Below are 23,594 nucleotides of genomic sequence, written 5' to 3' on the forward strand. Positions count from 1 at the left end.
CTACAGACTTGTCTGCAGAAAGCTACAGGAGGGGGTGGATACAAAATCGGTCAAACTGCGTGAGGATAGAGAGCAGGAATGACTGGCCTTTAAGATTTAAGTAATAATTCATATGACTCAGTAAATATAGACAATACAGGCATACCTCAGTTTACGTAGTTAATTTGTTCTGCGGTACTTATCGTATAGTGAGAAAGTGGTAAACCGAAACGCCGTTTCCCATAGGAATGCATTGAAAACCAATTAATCCGTTCCTGAGGTCAGAAAAAGGTAAACGTTACTAAAATACCACATGGGTTATTTTATCAAGTCATGCGGTATTTTAGTAGTGACAACCATGTGTTAATGTTTCAGCCGTCAGCAGAGTTCCCCACTGACAGCTGAATGTAAAAGAATTGCCGGCAATTAAAAATATAAATAAAAAACTGGTGTGGGGTCCCCCCTCCCATCCATACCAAGCCTTTCGGGTCTGGTATGGATTTTGAAGGGAACCTCCACGCCGCAATAAAAAAAAAATGGTGTGGGGGTCCCCCCCCCCCCCCCAAATCCATACCAGACCCTTATTTGAGCATGCAGCCCGGCAGGTCAGGAAAGGTGGGGAACGAGCTAACGTGCCGGTTTTTAAATGTAACTACTTTTTTTTTTTTTTTTCCTTCACTATAGCTCAGAGATTCAGCTGTCACTTTCCCCCCAGCTAAAAGAGAAAGTTTCTTTTTAGTCTATTTCCCCAATGTTTCCTTTTAGTTACTTAAAAGAAACCAAGCTTCCTTTAAGTCTGGGGAAAGTGACAGCTAATACTGTGAGCTATAGTGAAGAAAAAAAAAGCCAGCAATTGCATTTAAAAATTGGCACCAACATACACTTCGTATTGCAAAAAAAATTTGTAAAAAATTCTTAAACCTGGGCATTATTTTCAATGGATTTTCATTCGGAAACCAAAAATTACATTAACCGAGGTGTTTGTAAACCGAGGTACACCTGTAGTTAATTATCCTGGAGTTCCCCAATGGCAGATACACAGAAACAAGTGTAAAGTGAAGGAAAAATATCTCTAGTGGGTGCTCCAGATAATGATAAAAATCTGACAGGGATTGTAACTCAATCTATACAAAACTAAAAAGCCTGTTTTGGATGGACATGCACTAGAATTGTCTAGCATCTACCAAATTTTGAAATCTTTAATTTGCGGTATACTAACACTTAAACTCAGACTGCTGTGGATCCTAAAATTATTCAGCCTTGCCATCATGTTTGTAGATTTGCTAGTTGGTTGAACTATTTGATGACACTTAAACTAATACATTTTTCAGGTCTCAGGCAGGACTACGCCTCCAGCTCAGCGTCTGTTTCCAGGCGCAGTTCCAGCGCCTCCCTCCACTCTCTGAGAAGAGGAACATTTAGCGATCAGGAATTTGACACGTATAGTCTGGAGGATGAGGATGACTACGACTGTTCTTTGTCTTACCGCAGTTCACACCGCTATTCCCCATCACCTCTCAGTTCACCTCGATGCCAATCACCCTCCACAGTGGGGGACAGCAGTCGAAGCAGCGCTTCTCGCATAAGACCTCCTCGCAGATCTATGCAAAATCACGGGCAGGATCGGATGAAGTACCCAAGTTGTGAAGGTTTGTGTTGCTTAGGTTTTTTTTTGTTTTGTTTTGTTTTCTTTGTTTTATATTGTACAGAAATGTAATTTATTGCTTATTATAGATGACTTGCGGCACAGTATGCCCAATCTTGCAAAAACAAGTTTACGTTCTCTGGAGGCGGTGAGAAGCAGCCGGAGCTTGGAGTCCGATCTTCAGGGTCCGAGCAGCCGACTGAGCAGGATTCAGCAGCCCTCAACTAGTATGTTCATTCAAAGCCAAACCTCTGCCTAATAAGTGAATGTCTGTCCCTTTTTTTTTTTTTTTTTTTGTAATAGTTGGTTATTTTGAAATGTAGAACCAATTCTGTATTTATACTATTCTGTGCATATCCATTGGTTGGCTATAGATACAGGTGACAACTGTCCAAGTTTGTCTAGCATAACTTAGAACACGTTTGTACTATACACCTGTATGATTGTATCTAAAGGCAATCTCAATTCTTCAGAGCTTGGAGGAAAAGAGTTTGCCCTTAAAATACCACAGCACTGTCCGATTTCTCTGCTCAATAACTGTGAGCACTTATTGTGCCTTCAGGTAATACTTTTATCCTAATTGTACAGTACAGAAGACAGCAAAATATTCATAGACCCTAGGTTATAGGCTTGTACCCTCAGGGCATTTGACACTGGAAAGCTTTTGAGGACACGCCTCCTATACAACCCTACATGACTGTGAATCACCCACATTTTTGCAAGTGTATGCAGGTGAAGGATCTCTTCTACCTTGCAGAGAAATCACTCTTCGCTTAACTAGTTTATTATTTTATCTTCTGATTCCTCAGTCATCTCTTCAGTCATCTCCTTCACTAGCTTCTAATAGGAGCACTACATCTTGATCAGGCAACCTCCTTAAAATCCTGTCGTCTTTGTCCACACACCTGTATCTCCATATTGTTTCAAGCACACTGGCCAGCACTCGCCAGAATCTCCTGGTCTCATCTCGACACTTTACGCTTCTCTTAAAGATAGGACTTCCTTTAACATCCCTTTCCAGTGTAGTTCAGTGAGAGCAAGATCTTGGCTCCTCTATTGAGGGGGAGAATTGGAGCAAGGCCTGGAAGATGGTGGCGAAGTGCTCTTTTAACACCATTACCCTTGAGGCTGCCTATAAAGTTCTCCTGCAGTGTTACTGGGTCCCGGCTCGGATGATCCATGCCTATCCTGGCAGCAGCGACAGGTGTTTCAGGAATTGCGGTCAGTATGGGGACGTTGTGCATATTTGGTGGTCATGCCCGCTTCAATCTGTTTTTGACCCGCTTCAATCTGTTTCATGTTATGGTACGCAAGGATGCCAGGTTGGCCCTCTTACACTGTACTATTCTGGGCCTTCTCGTACCATAGCAGAAATGTTGCTTCCTATCTTTTTATCTCTGCAGAATGAACTATAGCTCAAGCCTGGAAGACACGCTTGGTTGCTTTCCAAGGTGTGAATGGATGACTGCCATGATAGTCAATGAGCAGATGCCCAGTGTTGTTAAGGACTCGCACCCGAAGTTTCTTAGTTTGGGAACCCTGGATAAAATATGCCTTCCAATCCTTACCTCAAACCAATTATGGCCGTTTATAGGTATTGCCTGTGCCGGTCCTGAGTCCATGATACTTCCTCTCTTGACTTTTTCCTCTCGTTCCTGCTTCTCTCTTTCCCTGCATTTCCCTCTTTTATTTTCTTACTCTTCATTCTTACTTTCATTTTCTAGATGATACTTATCAGGGATTGTCACCCCTTCGAGGACAGCTTGGCAATGATAGTGATATTTGAGTCGACCCTCCTACCGGTATTCCTTGGTTCTGGTTAGGACTCTGCTGATTTTAAAATTATACATTGTCTACTTGTTCCTACATGTGACCACTCAGATTAGTCTCAGTTGGAACACCGGAGGATACATCATACCACTGGTCCCACAGTTCACCTCCACATCTGCCTAGAGCCCTAAGAAAGTACTATAATGCTTTCTTCTGACCTTACACCACAGGACAATCTGCACTCGGGTTTACTTCTTTCAAACCCACTTACCCTATATTCTGCACCCTGCTATGTGAGTACATCACATGGAAATACCCTCACACATAGCTTTGGCGGAAACCAGATAAAAGGGAGCCATGGAAAAACCTCAGGTGAACATTCACTGTATGCTTGAGTGTAGTGTGGGCCTTTGGTAGTGATGTTGCTTCCTTTGCATCAAAGAAGGAACTGATTTTAACGCCATTCTGATTCTAGTTCTATTTCAGGCATGCAGCAAGTGGCCCACCTGACAAAAGCAGGATTTTCTGCACCTGTGCCACATTTCCTCAGACAACTAAGTGCTTTAATACAGCCAACTCTGCCCTGGTCTTCAAAACACCATGTCAGTAATAAAAGGAAAAATAACAAAAGTGTTCAAAAATCAACTTGCCAGCCAGCTTGCCAACAACCAAATTAACCTGTCTAACAGTATGTGTTAAAAACAGGGGTTTAGTTAACACACATTTGCAAATACATACGTAAGCAACAGAGCCACATCACGGCACCCTGATATTCTGTGGTCCTAACTCTACAAATTTGAGTCCCCATAGTAGAGGCACATGCATTCAAAACACCATGCCATGTCTCCAGCTCCTTTGTCTCTACATGAGTTACATCCCAATACGATTGCCCCAGACAAGGCAGATACAGAAGGGAATGAGAAGGCTATAAAGGCATTATTAGAGAAGGCTGCAGAAGATTTTTCTCCACACACTTTTACACCTGCCCTGGGAGCTTCACAAAAGATGCTGGCTAATGTGGATAAGCTCACTGTCGCTGTGCACAAGGCATTGTAGAAATTGATTCTCAACCATCTTGGCCCCTTTGGGTACAAAGAAAACCCACGCAATCTATGGACTTTCCATGTTCACTAAGAAATATATTGTCCAATCTGTGTTGATTGGATCACTCCAAGATTTTCACTCCTCCAAAATCTTTTCCAAACTACATCCAATGGAAAAGGAGTTCACTATAAAGTGGTCTGTTCTATAATTGATTTGCTTTTTTCTTCTTTTTATGTTTTTTTTTTATTCTTTATTTTAGTAACCGCACACGGCAACAGTACAAAAATCAACAATAAACAAAAACTTTTTACATCTCTAGACACACAATGTCATTCAGCACTTCATACCTTTCCTGAGTAGTTGGGCTCGCAGGTCCAACTCCGTAAGCACAGAACACACCCATCTGCTTAGTTCAGACGTCTCAGGTTAGGGGGAGTTTCTGTGACCTGCGCTGCACCTTTTTAGTTTTTCTTTTTTCCCATCAATAAAAACAGCAGTCAGGTAAAGAAATAGAGAAAAGGGAGAAAGTGGGGGAGAAGGGAAAAAAAAGGGGGGCGGAGGGAGTCAGAAGTGGGAGAGCCTATTCAACGTCATTGTTGATTTGCTTTCTCAGTCTTGAACAACTCACAGTATCAACTGAAGATGTCTCAGGTTATCCAGATTACAGCTGGAAAGCAGATGTGGCCTTCAGAAGAAGGTAAACATCCACGGGACAATTAAAGTGTTACTAAACCCACAACAGTAAAATCAGTTTGTATATGCAGCAAAGCATGCTTGTTATATTCACTGGGGAACTTAAGGGATTAATCCTCTGCAATGTGTACAAACAAAGGATGTTAAATCCTCCCCTTCTTCCATGTTCTCCGTTTCATCTCCTGATAGAACACAACCTCAGTGACACTGTGCATATGATCAGTTTAGTGTTTACTGCTAGAGCGTTTTCTCTTTTTCTTGGGAGGGTGCATGTGATCAGCACAGGGCCAATCGGCACTGCCCAGACAGAGGGTCATGGGTTATGCAATCTCATAGAACAGTGAGAGGAGAATGAAAACTACAAGCTTTAACCAATGCTCAGCTGGACACTGATAGCAGTCACTAGACTGCTGTATACTGCTATTGGGGGAAAGGTATTTAGCAGTTTATACTTACTAAAATAATTGTGTTTCTGTGTACTGTGGGAGACCAGATCTAGTGAATGCAGGGTCCTAGGTTTAGTAACACTTTGATCACGCACCCTAAAATTTGGAGTCTCTTAATTTTCAAAAATCTGCTTTCCAGCCTTTTCTTCTCTGTTCCTGGACACATCCCAAACAAAGGCCTTTCTTCCAGACCAAAGTATTCCAGGTGAAGAGAAGTCCTTTCCTGAGCCCATGCTCAAGAACTGAGGTCATAGACATCCCATAATGAAATTTGTCATGGGTCTTAAGCCTCATGATGGCCTCCCTTTTCGAGGTTGTACCATTTGCCCATCTTTTGAGACTTCTGCAGCGCAGCATCTGGTCAGCCTGAAACAAAGCATGCTCCTTCCCTTGTTCTACCCATGCCCCTAACCAGCCAAGCAAGGAGTTCCTTAACTTGGTGGATCTCCAACCCAGCCAAGATGAGCAATACCAGTCTTCTAGGCGGTGTAGGAGTTTTCCAGTAATGCAATAGAAGAAATTTTAGTGAGCGCTACCAAAAGAACAACAAAGAGTATGTGTGTGTGTGTGTGTATGTGTGTGTGTGTATATATATATATATATATATATATATATAGATACATATATACACACATACATACACACATATATGTATATGTATTCAAATAAATAAGCAGCTGATACACCGAAAGGCAACCAAAAGAAAACCTCCAATAGTATATATGTTCAAATAAGCGCTAAATAGTAATACATATTAATAAACATACTGCCATGCAATTTCAAATAAATGTGGATAGATGATATCACCTTAAGGTGATTAATCGTGATATATAGTTCAAAATAATCGTGTGGATCATATCACCTATCCACATTTATTTGAAATTGCATGGCAGTATGTTTATTAATATGTATTACTATTTAGCGCTGCACCAACTTATTTGAACAGGAGTTTTCCAGTGCCTTATGGTCCAGGTAACATGGTCAATGGTGAAAGCCAAAATCCTTCTCAACATTCTGTAGCTCAGAGCAATAAATAAGGCTCTGCAACACCCCCCTCTACGGGGACACCCAGTCAGTGTGCAGTCAGACAGTGCCACAAAATGGCCTGCATCAGCGATCTTGGGGACACTAGGAGTCATGTTGCCTTGAAGGAAGCAAGCCAAATAGTCTCATGGAGTCCACCTCCTAGTTGTGGACAACTGGAAAGCCAATTTCCTCAGCCACCACTGTCTGATATGTAAAGTTTAAAATGTTTGTGTGAAGGACCTATTCCACTTGAAACAAAGATTGGGGACCCCCAGATGTGGGCAATCAGGCCTGAAGATTCAACAACAAAGTGTGTGTTCTGCCAGGACTAAGGACCCTTTAGTGCTGGCATTTGATGCCTTGATAATCTCCAGGTCTTGGGTCGGGTATGCCCCCCACCCACCCCAGTGCAAATCCCTTAAAGACTAAGATTGAGCTCTGCAGTTACTTTTGCAGCAGCTGTTTTCTTATTCCGGGTCGAAATCCTGCATAATGTCCTTTTTTGTCTTTTTCGGTTAGTTGACCATGTCGACTGTGCTTATGCTTATCAGACGATATTTTCCCAGGAACTATATATGCCGTCATCTTTGATACTGTACCTCGTAACACCTGCAAATAAATTGCCAAATCAGTCAGAGGCACCAGCTAAGCGAGCACCAACAATTTGCCCTCTTTGAAGCTCATTAAGCTCTGGCATGACTCCGTATTACTAGCAGTGTACTCAGTGGTGAAAGGGAGGCATCCCACCTGTTAGCTAGGTGTCTCATCATACAGCAGAAGCAAAAGAATGTTACACCACTTGTGCTTTCAACGCGAATCATGTTGTCGCTTTCAACGCGAATCATGTTGTCACTTTCACACCTGCAAATCCATGTAGTGTTTCCATTTGTGTGTGTGTGTGTGTGTTTAACCACTTGCCCTCCTGAGGATTTACCCCCCTTCCTGACCAGGCCTTTTTTTGCTATTCAGAGCTGCACTATTTCAACTGGTAATTGAGCGGTCATGCAGTGCTGTATCCAAACGAAATTTATGTCCTTTTTTTTTTTTTTTACACAAATAGAGCTTTCTTTCAGTGGTATTTGATCACCTGTGCGCTTTTAATTTTTTTTTGCGCTATAAACAAAAAAAAGACTGAATATTTTGAAAAAAAAACTTTTTTTACTTTCGGCTATAAAAATTTATAATAAACTCAAAGTTAGTCATAAATTTAGGCCAAAATGTATTCTGCTACATGTTTTTGGTAAAAAGAAATATCCCAATAAGCGTATATTTATTGCTTTGTGTGAAAGTTACAGCATCTACAAACTATGGTATAGATACTGCAATTTACTCCATTTTTTTGCAACCCAGCGCTGCACTAGTTTAACTGACAATTGCGTGGTCATGCAATACTGTACATAAATTAAATTTAGGGGTTTTTTTTTTCACACAAACAGAGCTTTCTTTTGGTTGTATTTATAGGGCAAAAAATAAAAAAGCGCACAGGTGATCAAATACCACTGAAAGAAAGCTCTATTTGTGTGAAAAAAGGACATAAATTTCACGTATAAAATTGTCCACGTATAAATGGTACCACATATGAAAAAAGGATGACGCCAAGTCCCAAACTATCTTGCCACTGCTCCCCATGTAGTCTGGGCATCTGGGAGGCTCCATGTGGCTTCCTTCGTAAATATGAAACTTGTATGTATAGCCTGTTGCCCTCTCACAGGTCTTGTACATCTTGACCTTATATCTGGCATGCTTGCTGTGGAGAAATTGTTTGAATGCAAGGCGGCCAGAAAAATTAATGAGGGACTCAACGCAGATGTTTTGCTGGGGAGTATAGACATCTGCAAATATTTGGTTAAAGGAATTTATGAGGGGTTGAAAAGCAGAAAACGCATTACACTCTCATATCTATGCCTGGCCAGAGAACACGGGCATATGATGAATTGGGTCTGTGGACCAATACAACCGCAATTCCTTTTTTCTTTTAAGTAATGCCCATGTTGAGGGCTAGGCCCCAAAAAAAATTCAGAAACCGTAATGGGTTTCCATGCGAATGGTCTAGCAAGGTTTGAATTTGGGTTGGCGGCGATAAACTGTTGTGCATAATAATTGCTTTGATCCACAATCAACACATACAAATCTTTCGTGAAAAACAGCTCTGAAAAATCAAGGGCAGTAGTTTAAATTTGCTGTTTCCACCTGAATTCTGGGTCGGGCAGTAAATGAGGGAATTACAGGTGCTGCAGAATTTGTGGGCTGCCAATCGGGTTTTGTGAGCACATCCGGAAGGATACTAGGGGCTCTACGGGCCTGTGTGCGAATTCTTGGTGGCTGCAGGACACTGCTTGCTACCGCACCAGCTTGTACTGTACTTATGGGGCTCGCCACGTCACCAAGTGATACTGCAGTGCTGGTATGTGAAAAACCAGGATGTACTAGGCCGCTGGTGCTCGCCATTTCACCAAAAGGTAGCGCGGCACTAGTACTGGCACTCTGCTGCATATGAGACTCATGCGTTTGTAACATCTCAACAACCTGGGAATGGGGTCGGGTACGCCTGATCTTAGCAGAGACTTCGTCTCCATTGTCTGAGCTATCTGTCAGGGTGCCGATGCTGTCTACAGGTTCGTTTTCTGAGGCTGATTGTGTCAATGAGTCTTCCCCTTTGCTCTCATCTGACATGCTCAGAATCCTGTAGGCATCTTCACCCGTACCTTTCCATTGACATTTTGGTCACTAAATTGAAATTAACCTAGTGCGCCTCGTGGGAAAAAGTGCACTTGGCTGTCGGACTGCTTGAACCGCTACAAAAAAATGTACCGGCAAGTGCTAACAGAGATCAGGCCTGATTCTGCGAACACTGCGGTTTGTGCAATGTCTCAAGTGACCGTGACCTGCTGACACTGCACTTTCTGGGGGAGAAGGGTGGGGGGTAAGCAGGCCTACATGCAGGCGCTGGCAGGTGCCGGGGCTGATCCCATTAAAACTGCGTTTTTGGGGACACTATACTAACGTGAACGCTGGTATAGTGCTGATTTGATCAAAAATATTGATCCGTTCAGACACTATACTGGCAATGGAGGTTTATTGTGTATGTGGACATGTTCCTGGCAATCAAGGGGTTAAATGTGATTACTGGTGTACTGACGGGCAATCTGACGCTATCTGGGAGGGGCACTAACTGATGCTAACACGGTCTGAAGCCGCTGGCGGCACTAATAGTGATCAGCAAGAAATCTGTACACTGTACTAATGACACTGGTGACAGGGTAGTGAAGGGGTTAACGGGGGGTTGTCGATTAAGGGGTTAATATGTCCTAAAGTGTTCTAACTGTAAAAGTGTGCTGCTTTTACTCACTGTGTCTTCATTCTCTCTCTGGGAGGGAATGTGCCAAGAGAGAGATGTCGTCATTTCCTGTACCTGTGTAAGTGTAAACACAGCTGCAGGAAGATCCCTGATAGGACAGGGATCGATCATCCGACTTAGGCCGACCATATCACTGGCCTAAATCGGATGATTGATCCTTCAGGATCAAATCGCGGTACCTGCGGTTGGGAAGCAAAATCCTGAAGAAGCCACGTGTTTGGGGCGTAACGCGTAGAGCGCAGTGACGTCATTTCCGGGTGGAGCTCGGTGACGCAGTTCCGGTGATGGACTTCCGGTTTTTCGCCATCTTGAGTGCCCTAGTACACCCATAACATATGGGAAACCGCGGGCTGTACATTTGGACCATGTTTTGGCATTTCTCTGATTAAACATATTGGACATACTACACTATGGAAGTATTCTTTTTGCTTACTCCTCTACGACCCTGGTACTATTATGCTGAGTCTCTCTATGCCCAACACATTTGGAGTGGATATCGGAAGGATAGATAAGGTGTTGTGAAAATATCTATAGTATCAGAAGTGAATCGGGGTGGAATATTGGATTACATGATTTGTGGCCCCTAGGGGTCGAATAAAGGAGGTGAGGAGGAGGCACTTTAGCTACTGGAGGATATATGCACGAGAGTGTCACTCCTTGTTTTTGAGCACAAGATTTTGAAGTGGAAAAGCATTTATTCAGCTTCACATTATAAGAGTGATAGCACGATTGTTGCACTTTAGTGTGGACTTATTTTGTATTCTTTTTTTCACTTGTCACTTTAGGTAGGTGTATATATATCTATATATATCTATATATATATATATATATATATATATATATATATACTGTATTAGTTTTCTGGGCACTTGTCACTTTTTATACACTTAGTGTGTGTATATTTAGTACCAGTTTTAAGCCACTGGGTGGCAGACTGGTCGTTTGTTTTACACATTGATTTGAAGCACCAGTCACTTTCACTTTATAAATATTTATGTATTGAATATTTGTTTATATATAAATTTTTGTTTGCACATTTATTTGGAGCACTGGTCACTTTATTATATATTATATATTATTTATTATGTATTTATTTTTATTTATTTAGTTTAATCAGTTTGTTACCCTTACGGCTGAGCGCTTCATCCACTATTAGATGTATGTATGTGTGTGTGTGTGTGTATGTGTGTGTATGTATGTATATGTGTGTGTGTGTGTGTGTGTATATATATGTATATATATGTGTGTATGTGTATATATATATATATATATATATGTATATATATATATATATATATATATATATATATATATATATATATATATATATGTATGTGTGTGTGTATATATATATATATATCTATATCTGACAGTGTAGCTTATCTGGTGGTTCATTGAGAACTACAAGCCGTTAGCTGTTTACATATTCCACCCTGAGAAGGAAGCCTGTTACCGAAGGTGAGCTTATCTTTTAAACGTTTTATTTCAAGCTTGCTTTGGTGAAATTTTTAGATTCCCCATTACTTTTTGTCTTGGTGAAAATTTGTCTACAGGAAAGACAGAGCGTAAATCCCCTCAGTGGGGACAAGGACAGCAAAAAAAATTATAGAAGGGGTTTTAATTTTTCAACCTTTTTTTCCAAATCGTATAAAAAAAAATAGGTTGGGGCTATATTTTAAAGTAGAATGCTCAGATATACCCAGATCTTCTCGCTAACCTGCGTTAGAAAGATCTGTATACTTGCCTATTCTCAGCCTGCTTCGGTCTGGTCATGTGATCTCCCCTGTGTGAGCCAGCACTTGCTGCAGGGGCAAGGAGAGAGCAGTAGACAATGGCTGGCCAAAGCCTGAGAACGGTGACATCTCCTATAGGCTTACTATGGCCAACCCATTGTTGGCACTCCTCTCCTGCAACTACCAGCTGGCTGACACAGGGGAGCCAGATCATATGACTGGACTGGAGTGGCTGGAAAATTGGTATGCATACAGATCTTTCTTACACAGGTTAGAAATATTTTTTTTTTTTTTTTTTATTAGAAGTATCATAAAAGAAAAAAAAATACATACAGTTGTGTTCAAAATAATAGCAGTCAGACATCACTAACCTGATCAATCACTGTTTTTGGTAGAAATGATATTTCTACATAGCAAATAATTTGCTAGCAGGTGTAGTAGAGTAATAGAAATCCAACAGACCCAACAGTCATGACATGCATGCTGCTGATTCTGTGTAACTGAATCACTAATTGAAAGGGGCATGTTCAAAATAATAGCAGTGTGGAGTTCTATTAGTGAGGTCATTCATTCTTTGAAAAACAGGTGGCAATTATTGCCCTTATTTAAGGAAGGAAGGCAGCAAATGTTGTACATGCTGGTTACAGTGCATTTCTCTCTGAAATTCTGAGGAAAATGGGTCGTTCCAGACATTGTTCAGAAGAACAGCGTACCTTGATTAAACAGTTGATTGGAGAGGGGAAAACATATAAAGAAGTGCAGAAAATGATAGGCTACTCAGCTAAAATGATCACAAATGCTTTAAAATGGCAACCAAATCCTGAAAGACGTGGAAGAAAGCGAAAAACTACCATTCGAATGGATAGATGAATAGCCAAAATGGCAAGGACTCAGCCAACAATCAGCTCCAGGAAGATCAAAGAAGGTCTAAAGTTACCTGTGAGTACTGTTACAATTAGAAGATGACTATGTGAAGCCAAGCTATCTGCAAGAAGCCCCCGCAAAGTCCCACTGTTGAAAAAAAGACATGTGCTGAAGAGGTTACAATTTGCCAAGGAGCACATTGACTGGCCTAAGAGAAATGGCGCAACATTTTGTGGACTGATGAAAGTAAGATTGTTCTTTTTGGGTCTAGTGGCCGGAGACAGTTTGTCAGACAACCCCCAAACACTGAATTCAAGCCACAGTACACTGTGAAGACAGTGAAGCATGGTTGCACAAGCATCATGATATGGGGATGTTTCTCATACTACGGTGTTGGGCCTATTTATCGCATACCAGGGATCATGGATCAGTTTGAATACATCAGAATACTTGAAGGAGGTCATGCTGCCTTATGCTGAAGAGGAAATGCCCTTGAAATGGGTGTTCCAACAAGACAACGACCTCAAACACACCAGTAAACGTGCAACATCTTGGTTCCAGACCAACAAGATTGATGTTATGGAGTGGCCAGCCCAATCCCCGGATCTTAATCCAATAGAAAACTTGTGGGGTGACATCAAAAAATGCAGTTTCTGAGGCAAAACCAAGAAATAGAGAAGAACTGTGGAATGTAGTCCAATCATCCTGGGCTGGAATACCTGTTCACAGGTGCCAGAAGTTGGTTGACTCCATGCAACACAGATGTACAGCAGTTCTCAGAAACAGTGCTTATACAATGAAATATTCATTAGGTGATTCAAAGGAAAGCAAAATCTTCAAACATTTTTCAGTTCATATAGTGAATGTTTGAGATTGTAAAGAAGAATACAAACACTGCTATTTTTTTGAACAGTCTAAAAAAATTGAAGAAAAGTGAATATTATTAGAGGAACAACACAAATTTGATATATCTTTCTTCATGTTTTGATTTGGAATAGAATGTGTAGTGTTCCCAATGCATTTGTGTGTATGGAAATAAAAGCTATTAGAAGGATTTTGAGCTTTATTCACTTTTTTCAACACACTGCTATTATTTTGAACACAACTGTACATGTTGTGCCAAGGCCAATGTGAAAGAACACAATCAAAATGTACAATTAAAGTATACATGGCTCAGTAACGGAGAATATAAGGCATGAAATCTGTATGGATGAGCAGGAACAGCATTTCTTACACAGGTTAGTCAACATAGGTGTTGGGAGGAGGGGAGGAAGCATTTTTACGATTAGTTGGGTATATCCTGGAATACTTTAACGTCCTGATGTCTGTCCCAACTGGAAAGATTTTTCCATACTTACTGTTCATGGAACTTTGTCAGTTTTTTTTGTTACCCTTTTAACTCTTACACTCTTATCCAAAACTACTTTTTGACTGAAGATCTATTTTACTCAACTTCCAGTTGGGAAAAACTCCTAAAGGCTTGTTTAACAGATAACTGCTTTTATTTGAGGTACACTTATTCTGGCTACCTCTCCACTCTGATTGAATTTACCTGAATCGTGTTGTGCTATGTCATAATCTTTACATCCAGCAGCCCAAATCTCTTACCATTGGTTACACCCGTGCAGTATATCTCTATAAACCCCAATCTCTTGGGAGATGGCCCCATACAAGTCTCTTGAGATCAGCTGTGTAGGCACTGCCAGTAGAAAGGTTTCATGTGTCTGATATCCCTAGAAAAATAAACCCTTATTTTGGAACAACAAAAATGCACAGTGTTTAGAAGCCTGCAATATGTATTGATAGTATGTTTCTCCTTTTTCAGGTAATCCCCCAGGTAAAATGAGGTACAGCTCTGGCCAGCCAGCAGCTCTCCGTCAGCCAGTTAAAGCGGGTTTAAGCACAAGTTCACTCCTGAATTCCAAGCAGCCAATGAAATCATCTGGTTACAATAGTACAAGTGGTCTTCGTAAAATGCAATCTTCACCTGGCTTAAATCCAGCCATCCCTGGTGCTGTTTCTAGATCAGGAAACTTTCCACCCACAATGAAGCACTCAGGTGGAAAAGCTCAGTCCTCTGCAGGGTGTGCAACTCCCAAAAGCAAGATGATGCAACCGTCTAAAAGGCAAGTTTGTGGTGTGTGTTTTTTTTTTTTTTGTTTGTTTTTTTTTCCCCTCCCAAAATGCATGGGCAAAGCTTGAAATAGAATTGCTTAATAGCCAGGAGGGATTTGATTTAAATCACTAGTGAAAAGGTTCGATTTTTAAATCATAGTTTTTTTAAAGAGCCACTCTTTAAGAGCCACTGTCATCTCTGTCCCGCAGCGGCTCCTCCTCTGACCCACTGTTGACTAACCGACAGTCCCATTCACTTTAATGGGACGGCTGATGATGTGGCAGTGACACAACAAGGTGAGGGACGTGGCGGCAGCAGGAGATTGGATGACCATTAACAGGTGCTGCCATGATGGATCTAAAATGACAGGTGCTCTTTAAATGTAAGAAATCCGACTCATTCTTGTTGGTAGTTAGAATCTTTAATATTTGCAAACCAAATGCAGGTTTCCTTTTTAGAATGATAAGCTGTCAGGATGGTAAAACATCGATATCAGAACCTATTTTAGGTTAATAGGTTAATCACACATAGCTGGAGAACTACTCAAATTCTTTTTTCATGTTTTTTTCTCATGGTTACTGTGAAATTTATGTGAATGCATCAATGCAGTGCATGTTATCTCAGCTTGGATTCATTGAATGAGTTTAAAAAAAAATGTAAATATTGCAGAATATACAGCCTCATGCTACATAACTAAGCTCCATTTCATGCTGAATAAACTAAATTATTAATGTATATTAAATAGAAAAATATCTTTAGATAGATTTTTCACTCCAAAAGCATTCTATTATAATAAATTTGATAAAAATAAAAAAAAAATTTTTTATCATCGATTGTTATCCACCCTGTTTATAGCACTCATTTGCTGCTTCATTCAGCCTTCAGGAGCCAAGAAAATACCCATTGCTTCAAGTGTGGAGGAGCATGTGACAAAGTTAGTTGTTCGTAATTTGCTGGTGCTGTGTCACATGGGTACAGATAAACAATTAGCCCTGTGTAAGCTCTGCTTGGAGATCGGACTTGAGCTTAATAATGGCTGTCATTTTTCAGGAGCGAGAAGTTTGATATTTGCTGCTTAGGTAGGTGGGAATTGAACCAGAATGCCAGTTTTCCCTATACTTTAAATAGTTTTGTTTGGGCCACCTGTGTTTGAACACATTCTTTCCGTGGCAGAATGGTATGGTCACTGAGAATGCTGTAGCTTGTGTGGCAATCAGTTAGCTGTGTCTTCCTGCTTGGGTACTTGCAACTTCCCCTCTTCTGCCAAATAGGAGAGTCGCGTGTTTGGCATATCAGCCTTGTATGTTTACAATGAAATAAAACACATTCTTTGGTTGGCCAAGGTGGTGGTCATGATGTCACCTGCCAGCTTCTCCAGCTCAACCAACTAGAAAACGCCTTTTATTTATTGAGAGAGGGAAAAAAAAAACCTGTACCTGAATGGCTGGGATGTTGTATAAGCGATTCTCTTTCTGGCAGAAGAGGAGAAGTTGCTGGTATCCATGCAGGAAGACAACAGCACTTGCTGTATGTGGCACAAGCTACTATAGTCTGTTACAGCATCCCCACAGACCAGACCTTTCTGCCATAGAATGAATAGTTTATTTGGGCAAAAAAATAATTTCTAAGTGATGGGAAATCTGGAGTTCTGATTTAAACTGAACCCTGTGACTTTGCTCTGTAAGGAGGCCTTCTTTAGGTTTTAGTTGGTGGATTGGTTAGATCAGCCTTTTTCAAAAAAGGTTCCCAGGCACCCTGGGGTGTCTTCAGGTTTCGTCAGGGGTGCCGTGGCAAAGAATAGTTACAATCCAGAAGGTGGATCAAAGCTGCCTTTTTAGTTACGCAGAGTCACAGGTTATCATTGTGTACAATTAGAACCTTCCAGCTGCTGGCGTCCTAACAACCAATGAGGCTTGAACAGCATTTTGTGGGAGTGAGGGCGAGAACATTGCAATGCTGGTCAAAGGTATATTTGCTTTATAATAAATCATATTGGGTGTCTTGCAACATCCACATGTTGTTTTAGATGTTAAAATTGGGGTGCCTCGAGATTGTGCAAGGGTACCTTGGGGAGCCTCGAGATTTGTTTGTTTGCAAGGGTGCCTTGGCTGACAAATGATTCAGAAACACTGGGTAAGATAGTACTGTTTTTGTATTTGCACCATTGTCTTCAGGTACCGGTGTGGTCCACTTCAGGGACATATGTCCAGCTTCAGTGTACCCCCAGGTGTTGGGAAATTCCTTTTTAGACTTATATTGGTCATCATCTGATACTGGACACCTGAAGAATCTGACCATTCCCAACTCCGGATTTTGCTAGGATTTGCAGCCTAATATTTACGTTTCACTTGCTAACCCCTGATTACCATTTCTATCCTCTTGAACGAGTGTCTTACCAAATTCCAACCAGCCACAGCCCAAAATCTATACAGCCTAAAAAAAACCGTACGGAATTGGTAATTGTATTACAGCAGACTTTCAGACTAGTAGCTTAATGCATTGTTTAACCCCTTGGCGCCAAGCATATGCATATTAGCGGCCCCATTGGACTGGGCTTTTTCCGTGGGGCTGCTAATTTGCGTACCTGTCTGTCCTTGGAGCGTGCCGCATGGCGTGCTCCCACCACAAAGACTGAAGTGTCTTTGAGAGCCCTGGGTCCCGTTCTAATGATCGGGACCCGGAACTCCCAATTCCAGGTTACATGACTGCTGTGAGTCTCTGATCACTGAACTGTCACTGTGAAGCCCACCCCCCTTGTTTTCTCTCTCTCCGAATGGAGGAGAGAGATACATTTATTTATTACAGGTACTTATATAGTGCTGTCAATTTATGCAGCACTTTACATATATATTGTACATTCACATCAGTCCCTAACCATCAAGGGGAGTACAATCTAAGGTCCCTAACTCACATTCATACATACAGGGACAATTTAGACAGGATCCAAATAACCTACCAGCATGTCTTTGGCGTGTAGAAGGAAATCAGAGTACCCAGAGGAAACCTACGCAGGCACAGGGTGAACATGCAAACTCCACTCAGGTGGTGCCGTAGTTGGGATTCGAACCAACGACCCTGTGTGGTTTTTTTTTTTTTTTTTTTCTGTTTTTTCGTCACTAATTTAAAAAAAAAAATTTTTTAATCTGATCAATGTCAGTTAGTGGCAGGATTAAAAAAAAAAAAAAAAAAGTGCACTATTGTTTCCGGGCCGTACTATGGCTTCAAACAACCAACGTACACATATGTACGCAAGTATGTAAAAATGCAGTGTTGCTTTTTCTTTGTAAATACCTAATCTGGTGCAAGGAAAATGTAAAAAACAAAGTGAAGCTTTACCACATTTATGAAGCTCTGGGGAAAGTGAGTGCAACTGGACTTTCAAAGCGAACAGTCTTATTTGCCTTTAATAATATCAACCCCAATGACTTAATGTTTTGCACCTATGACTCAACATTGTTTGCTGTCTTTTGTCCCTTTTTATAGATCGGTTTCCTCAAAGTCAAACACACTGGATGACGACGACTCTTGGAAAGAAGGATGCTATTAACTGGCCCCAAAGATGAATTTTTTTTTTCTTCCCTTTAATATGTCCAGCGGGCTGGACTGCAGTGATTCAGAGCAAAGCATAAAAAAAAAACAAAAAAACAATCTCACCTGCTTGCCATATTGGAAGAGGAAGGGCCTGTGTCTTTGATATAGTTTACCTTTTTTCCATTTTTCAGAACTGAACTCCAAAATCAAAATGTTTTGTGTTGTTGTAGCAAATATCTGTTTGCACCAGAACACTGAGCCATCGGTTTTAGAAGGACAAGACATGTAGATTTGTGTCTCCACAGATGTTTTTGCACTGTTCTTAGATTTAAAGTGTACCAGGTGGTGGTGGTATCTGTTGCAGCCATTTTGTATGTAGAAACCATAGTTATGACACCTGACGGGGGAGGTAGGTGTAATCACTCCCACTGGAGGCATAATCCTATCCAAGCTAGGAGGGATGGGTTCTGTGTGCCCTGTGCCTCCAGTAGGGGTGTTTGTATGGTGTTACCTCTGGCTGTAGAGGCTTCCTTTGATCCTGGGAGGGTGGTCATAGGTCAGTGCTGCAGACTTTAAAAGCGTACATATGGACTTCCCATTCTTTTCCTTGGATCCAGGTGGCATGACTTAATATGATGTGCCCACAGTAGCAGACTTTGCCCTGAAGTCTAAAAGTGACTAGTTAAACTTCAGAGAAATCTTAACATGTATGGCTAGCCTCAGGCATTATTCACTCATTAGGCCCTGCAGGCTGAACAAGGAAATCACTTGATTCCCACATTCATGCTAAACCGTGTGGATGGGGGAATCTCCTTGGCTATTATATTCAGACAGCCTCAGCACCTGCAGCTGTCTGCATCCCATCAGATGCAGTCATTGTTATGGTATTCGATCACTGTTCAACAAGCAGCTTTCCACCCAGCACATTCAGTTTGGGAGGCGCTGTCATCACCACCTGACTCAACAACATTCAAATTTTGAGTGGTGTATGGCCAGTTTAAGGAACCACTGCCTTTTGTGCCTCAGGAGATTGCTGGCTTGTACTGTGGGCCCCTTTTATGTGATGGCTGTTTAATTCAGATCACGGGGCAGATGTTTGGTTTTTGTACTCGTCTGTCCTAAGCAAAAATGTACTTGTTTGGTTGCTGCACCGAAAAATTAACAAATCAGAACTTTTTAATGACTGTGACCCTATGCATAGATGATTTCTAATTTTTTTTTTTTAATTAAAGTTATATTCTTTTGAAAGATGCACACTGCAGTAGCTGCATTCTTATCTCCATTCTTCTATTTTCATAGGTTCAAGGTGAACTTCAGCCTTGCCGTCTGTCTTGCACAATGTGCAGGCCTCTTTCCTGTATTAAAATAGATTACTGTGTTTTTGCTGCACATTTTGAGCTTATCACCATGTGCATTAGAAGCTGCAGAATACTATAGATCCTGCCTCATTTCCTGGCTGGAGGTAGTCCAGCATGATCTAGCTCTATCCTCCCCAACCATACTGCCCCCGTCATTCATTGGACTGCAGTTCTTTCAGTCATGAAGGCTCAGCATCATGTGGACATTTGCACAGCTTACGATTTTCAGGAGGCTATGTACAGCATTTTGCTATCCCTCTCATCAGCTATGGTCGATCTGCATCTCCATGTAGCTAGGCTATACAAAGAGACCCAGTGAGCATTTCACCGAGTCTAAAACAAGGTATGTAATGAAAACAGAATAGTTCCATTGTTATGTTGATGGGGGGCAATAAAATAAGCACATTAAAGTTTTTATTAAAATTAAGTTTTAAGTAAGCAAAAAGGAAACCATGGAATATACAGATGCTTTTGATAAGCGTTTGCTTTGAAGAAGGCCTTTTTTGCTCTAACCAACCACCTAATCATCTCTAAACTAAAGTATGGTATAGCCTTCCGATCTCCTAGTATGAATCACATCATGGCATTCCATCCATTTTCTTAGCCTATGGATCTGCATTATGTTTGGCGCTCACATTTCTCAGAACAAAGCATTGGAAGCCAGTATTAGACAACAGGGAAATGTGTTTTCCTTCTGTTATCTATTCAGCTCTTGCTGTGCTGGCTACAGACATACTGTATACACCAGGGTGGAGGAATGCAGCATTTCTTCATGTAACCCTCCATCCTTTGTTTTTAGTATGTTAAAAACAGAGTCCTTATTTACATCGTTTTTAAAGGAAATGTGGCTGGAGGCAAGTATACCTCATTCTGATGAGGTTAGATGCTTGGCTGTCTTCAATACATCTAGTACTAGACCAGTCCATGAATGCAGATTGGGACCTTCTGATCTATATTCTTGTTCCTGGGCAGTGGCTCTATACTATTGGAGATCCTAATTCAGTTTGACAGCCAGGAAGCTAACATTTTCAAGAGGGCAGCCCCCATTCATCCTTCGCACAAGTATCTTTTACTGTATTGGCTACATTGGCAGTATTCATTCAATACAAAGGACTCGTTTATGCCAACCAGTCTGTTCACCTTGCGGTATATGGAACACTGCACAAACACAACTTCAGAGCACAGAGGTACCCCAGGAAATCTTATGGCATTTATTTATTTTACTGATGGTTGGATCAGAGCACAAAATGGCTGCACTGTTGCTTGCAAGCCGATACACTTTAAGTCAGCTGATTATGTGAAATATGTTAGAAATTGATATATGTAATGTAGTTGGTCCTAAAGTTTTTAATATATCTATAGTTTTTTTGTTACTTGATCTACTGATTGGAGTCCATTTCGCCAGCCTGTTTTTTTCTATTTTCTATTTTGCAAGGTTTTTTGTTTTTTCTTCATCTGCAAGTTTTAAATGTCCTTGATGAATTCCGAAAAGATGTGTGAATATATGTGTACATACATAGATTTATTATGTTCCATATTTAGAGATCACTTCAAGGACTGCAAAAGAATTCCCCTACCGGTTGGAACGGTTTAGATGAACTCACAAATGACGATGGTGCACAATATTTGTGTGGTTATATGACGTTGAGTAGTTGCTCTGTGTAGAAGAGACCATGTTTTTGTGGAGCGTCTCCTTTGATTATCCTGCTTGACCTCTTCTTGGTAAATAAAACAGAAAAAAAAAGTAATCTTTTGTCTGGTGATTTTATACTTTCTCTACTACCAAATGATTTGTATCACTAAATGATTTGTATCGCTAAAAACTTTCAAGTGCTGTTGCATCCAGATGGAATATAACTTAAACTCTTCACGCTACTCTATTGTCCTGTAATAAAATGCACACAATTTGTTAGGTCTTTGCATGCATTTCAGAATTGTGCTGGGGGGAGGGGAGATCTAAGAATGGGTGTAGTGAAGATTAGGCCAAGTGTGCTCTAACATAATACCTGTCTGAAAACATATTGGAGATTTACTAAAACTGGTGCAGCTGTGCATAGTAACCACTTTCAACTTCAGCTTGTTCAATTAAGCTTTGACAGTAAATCCTACAAGCTGATTGGTTACTAGGCACAGCTGCACCAGATTCTGTGTGTACCAGTTTTAGTAAACCTCCCCTCAATGTGCTCACATTCATAGTTACATAGTCTGGCTGAAAAAAGACAAAAGCCCACCCAGTTCAACCATAGAAAAAAAAAAGTTATCCTATACCCACAGTTAAGCTGGAGGAAGGCAAAAAAAAAACCCAGCAAAACATGATCCAATTTGCTCCTGCTGGGACTAAAATTCCTTCCTGATCCCCCGAGAGGCAATTGGATATTCCCTGGATCAACTTAACCTATACAGTCAGGTCCATAAATAATGGGACATTGACACAATTCTAACATTTCTGGCTCTATACACCACCACAATGGATTTGAAATTAAATGAACAAGATGTGCTTTTAACTGCAGACTGTCAGCTTTAATGTGAGGGTATTTACATCCAAATCAGGTGAACGGTGTAGGAATTACAATAGTTTGCATATGTGCCTCCCACTTGTTAAGGGACCAAAAGTAATGGGACAGAAGAATAATCATAAATCAAACTTTCACTTTTTAATACTTGGTTGCAAATCCTTTGCAGTCAATTACAGCCTGAAGTCTGGAACGCATAGACATCACCAGACGCTGGGTTTCATCCCTGGTGATGCTCTGCCAGGCCTCTACTGCAACTGTCTTCAGTTCCTGCTTGTTCTTGGGGCATTTTCCCTTCAGTTTTGTCTTCAGCAAGTGAAATGCATGCTCAATCGGATTCAGGTCAGGTGATTGACTTGGCCATTGCATAACATTCCACTTCTTTCCCTTAAACTCTTTGATTGCTTTTGCAGTATGCTTTGGGCCATTGTCCATCTGCACTGTGAAGTGGCGTCCAATGAGTTCTGAAGCATTTGGCTGAATATGAGCAGATATTGCCCAAAACACTTCAGAATTCATCCTGCTTTTGTCAGCAGTCACATCATCAATAAATACAAGAGAACCAGTTCCATTGGCAGCCATACATGCCCACGCCATGACACTACCACCACGCTTCGCTGATGAGGTGGTATGCTTAGGATCATGAGGAGTTCCTTTCCTTATCCATACTCTTCTCTTCCCATCACTCTGGTACAAGTTGATCTTGGTCTCATCTGTCCATAGGATGTTGTTCCAGAACTGTGAAGGCTTTTTTAGATGTCGTTTGGCAAACTCTAATCTGGCCTTCCTGTTTTTGAGGCTCACCAATGGTTTACATCTTGTGGTGAACCCTCTGTATTCACTCTGGTGAAGTCTTCTTGATTGTTGACTTTGACACACATACACCTACCTCCTGGAGAGTGTTCTTGATCTGGCCAACTGTTGTGAAGGGTGTTTTCTTCACCAGGGAAAGAATTGTGTCGATGTCCCAATATTTATGGACCGGACTCTAAGGGGTTTATTTACTAAAGCTGGAGAGTGCAAAATCAGACTCCCTTCTGCATAGAAACCAATCAGCTTCCAGGTTTCATTGCCAAAGCTTCATTGAACAAGCTGAGGTTAGAAGCTGATTGGTTTCTATGCAGAAGGGAGTCTGATTTTGGACTCTCCAGCTTTAGTAAATAAACCCCTAAATGTCTAAGAAATAATCCAGGCCTTTTTTAAAGCAATCCACTGAGCTGGCCAGAACCAACTCTTGAGGGAGTCTATTCCACATTTTCACAGCTCTCACTGTGAAGAAACCTTTCCGTGTTTGGAGAATAAATTAAATTTCTTTCCCTCCAAATGTAAAGAGTGCCCCCTTGTCCTCTGTGATGACCTCAGGGTGAATAACTCTACATCGAGTTCACTATATGAACCACTGATGTATTTATACATGTTGATCATATCCCCATCCTGATTTTAGCATTGTATGTTCACATTTGAAGAGCTGCATCCCATTGATTGGTATATGTATTTCCTTATCTGTGCAAGAAATAG

General features: G+C 41.0%; 1 protein-coding gene across 5 annotated transcripts in view; it reads left to right on the plus strand.

Moving 5' to 3' along the window:
• Positions 1-21,311, plus strand: part of LOC149447835 (SLAIN motif-containing protein-like) — a 60,086-nt gene extending 38,775 nt beyond the window's left edge. For 3 of the 5 annotated variants that reach the window (XM_089651935.1, XM_089651939.1, XM_089651936.1), the window contains 4 exons: positions 1,311-1,628; positions 1,714-1,851; positions 14,384-14,695; positions 18,158-21,311. In XM_089651935.1, coding sequence (XP_089508061.1) covers positions 1,311-1,628; positions 1,714-1,851; positions 14,384-14,695; positions 18,158-18,237 — 848 coding nt within the window. In that variant the 3' untranslated portion in view covers positions 18,238-21,311. The remainder of the gene's footprint in view (positions 1-1,310; positions 1,629-1,713; positions 1,852-14,383; positions 14,696-18,157) is intronic. The other 2 variants (XM_089651937.1, XM_089651938.1) reach the window with 2 other exon arrangements.
• Positions 21,312-23,594: the final 2,283 nt, after the last annotated feature.

This window comes from Staurois parvus, unplaced genomic scaffold, assembly GCF_062004578.1.
Source record: "Staurois parvus isolate SC_StPar_1 unplaced genomic scaffold, SC_StPar_1.0 ptg000668l, whole genome shotgun sequence".
In the NCBI taxonomy this organism is placed as follows: domain Eukaryota; kingdom Metazoa; phylum Chordata; class Amphibia; order Anura; family Ranidae; genus Staurois; species Staurois parvus.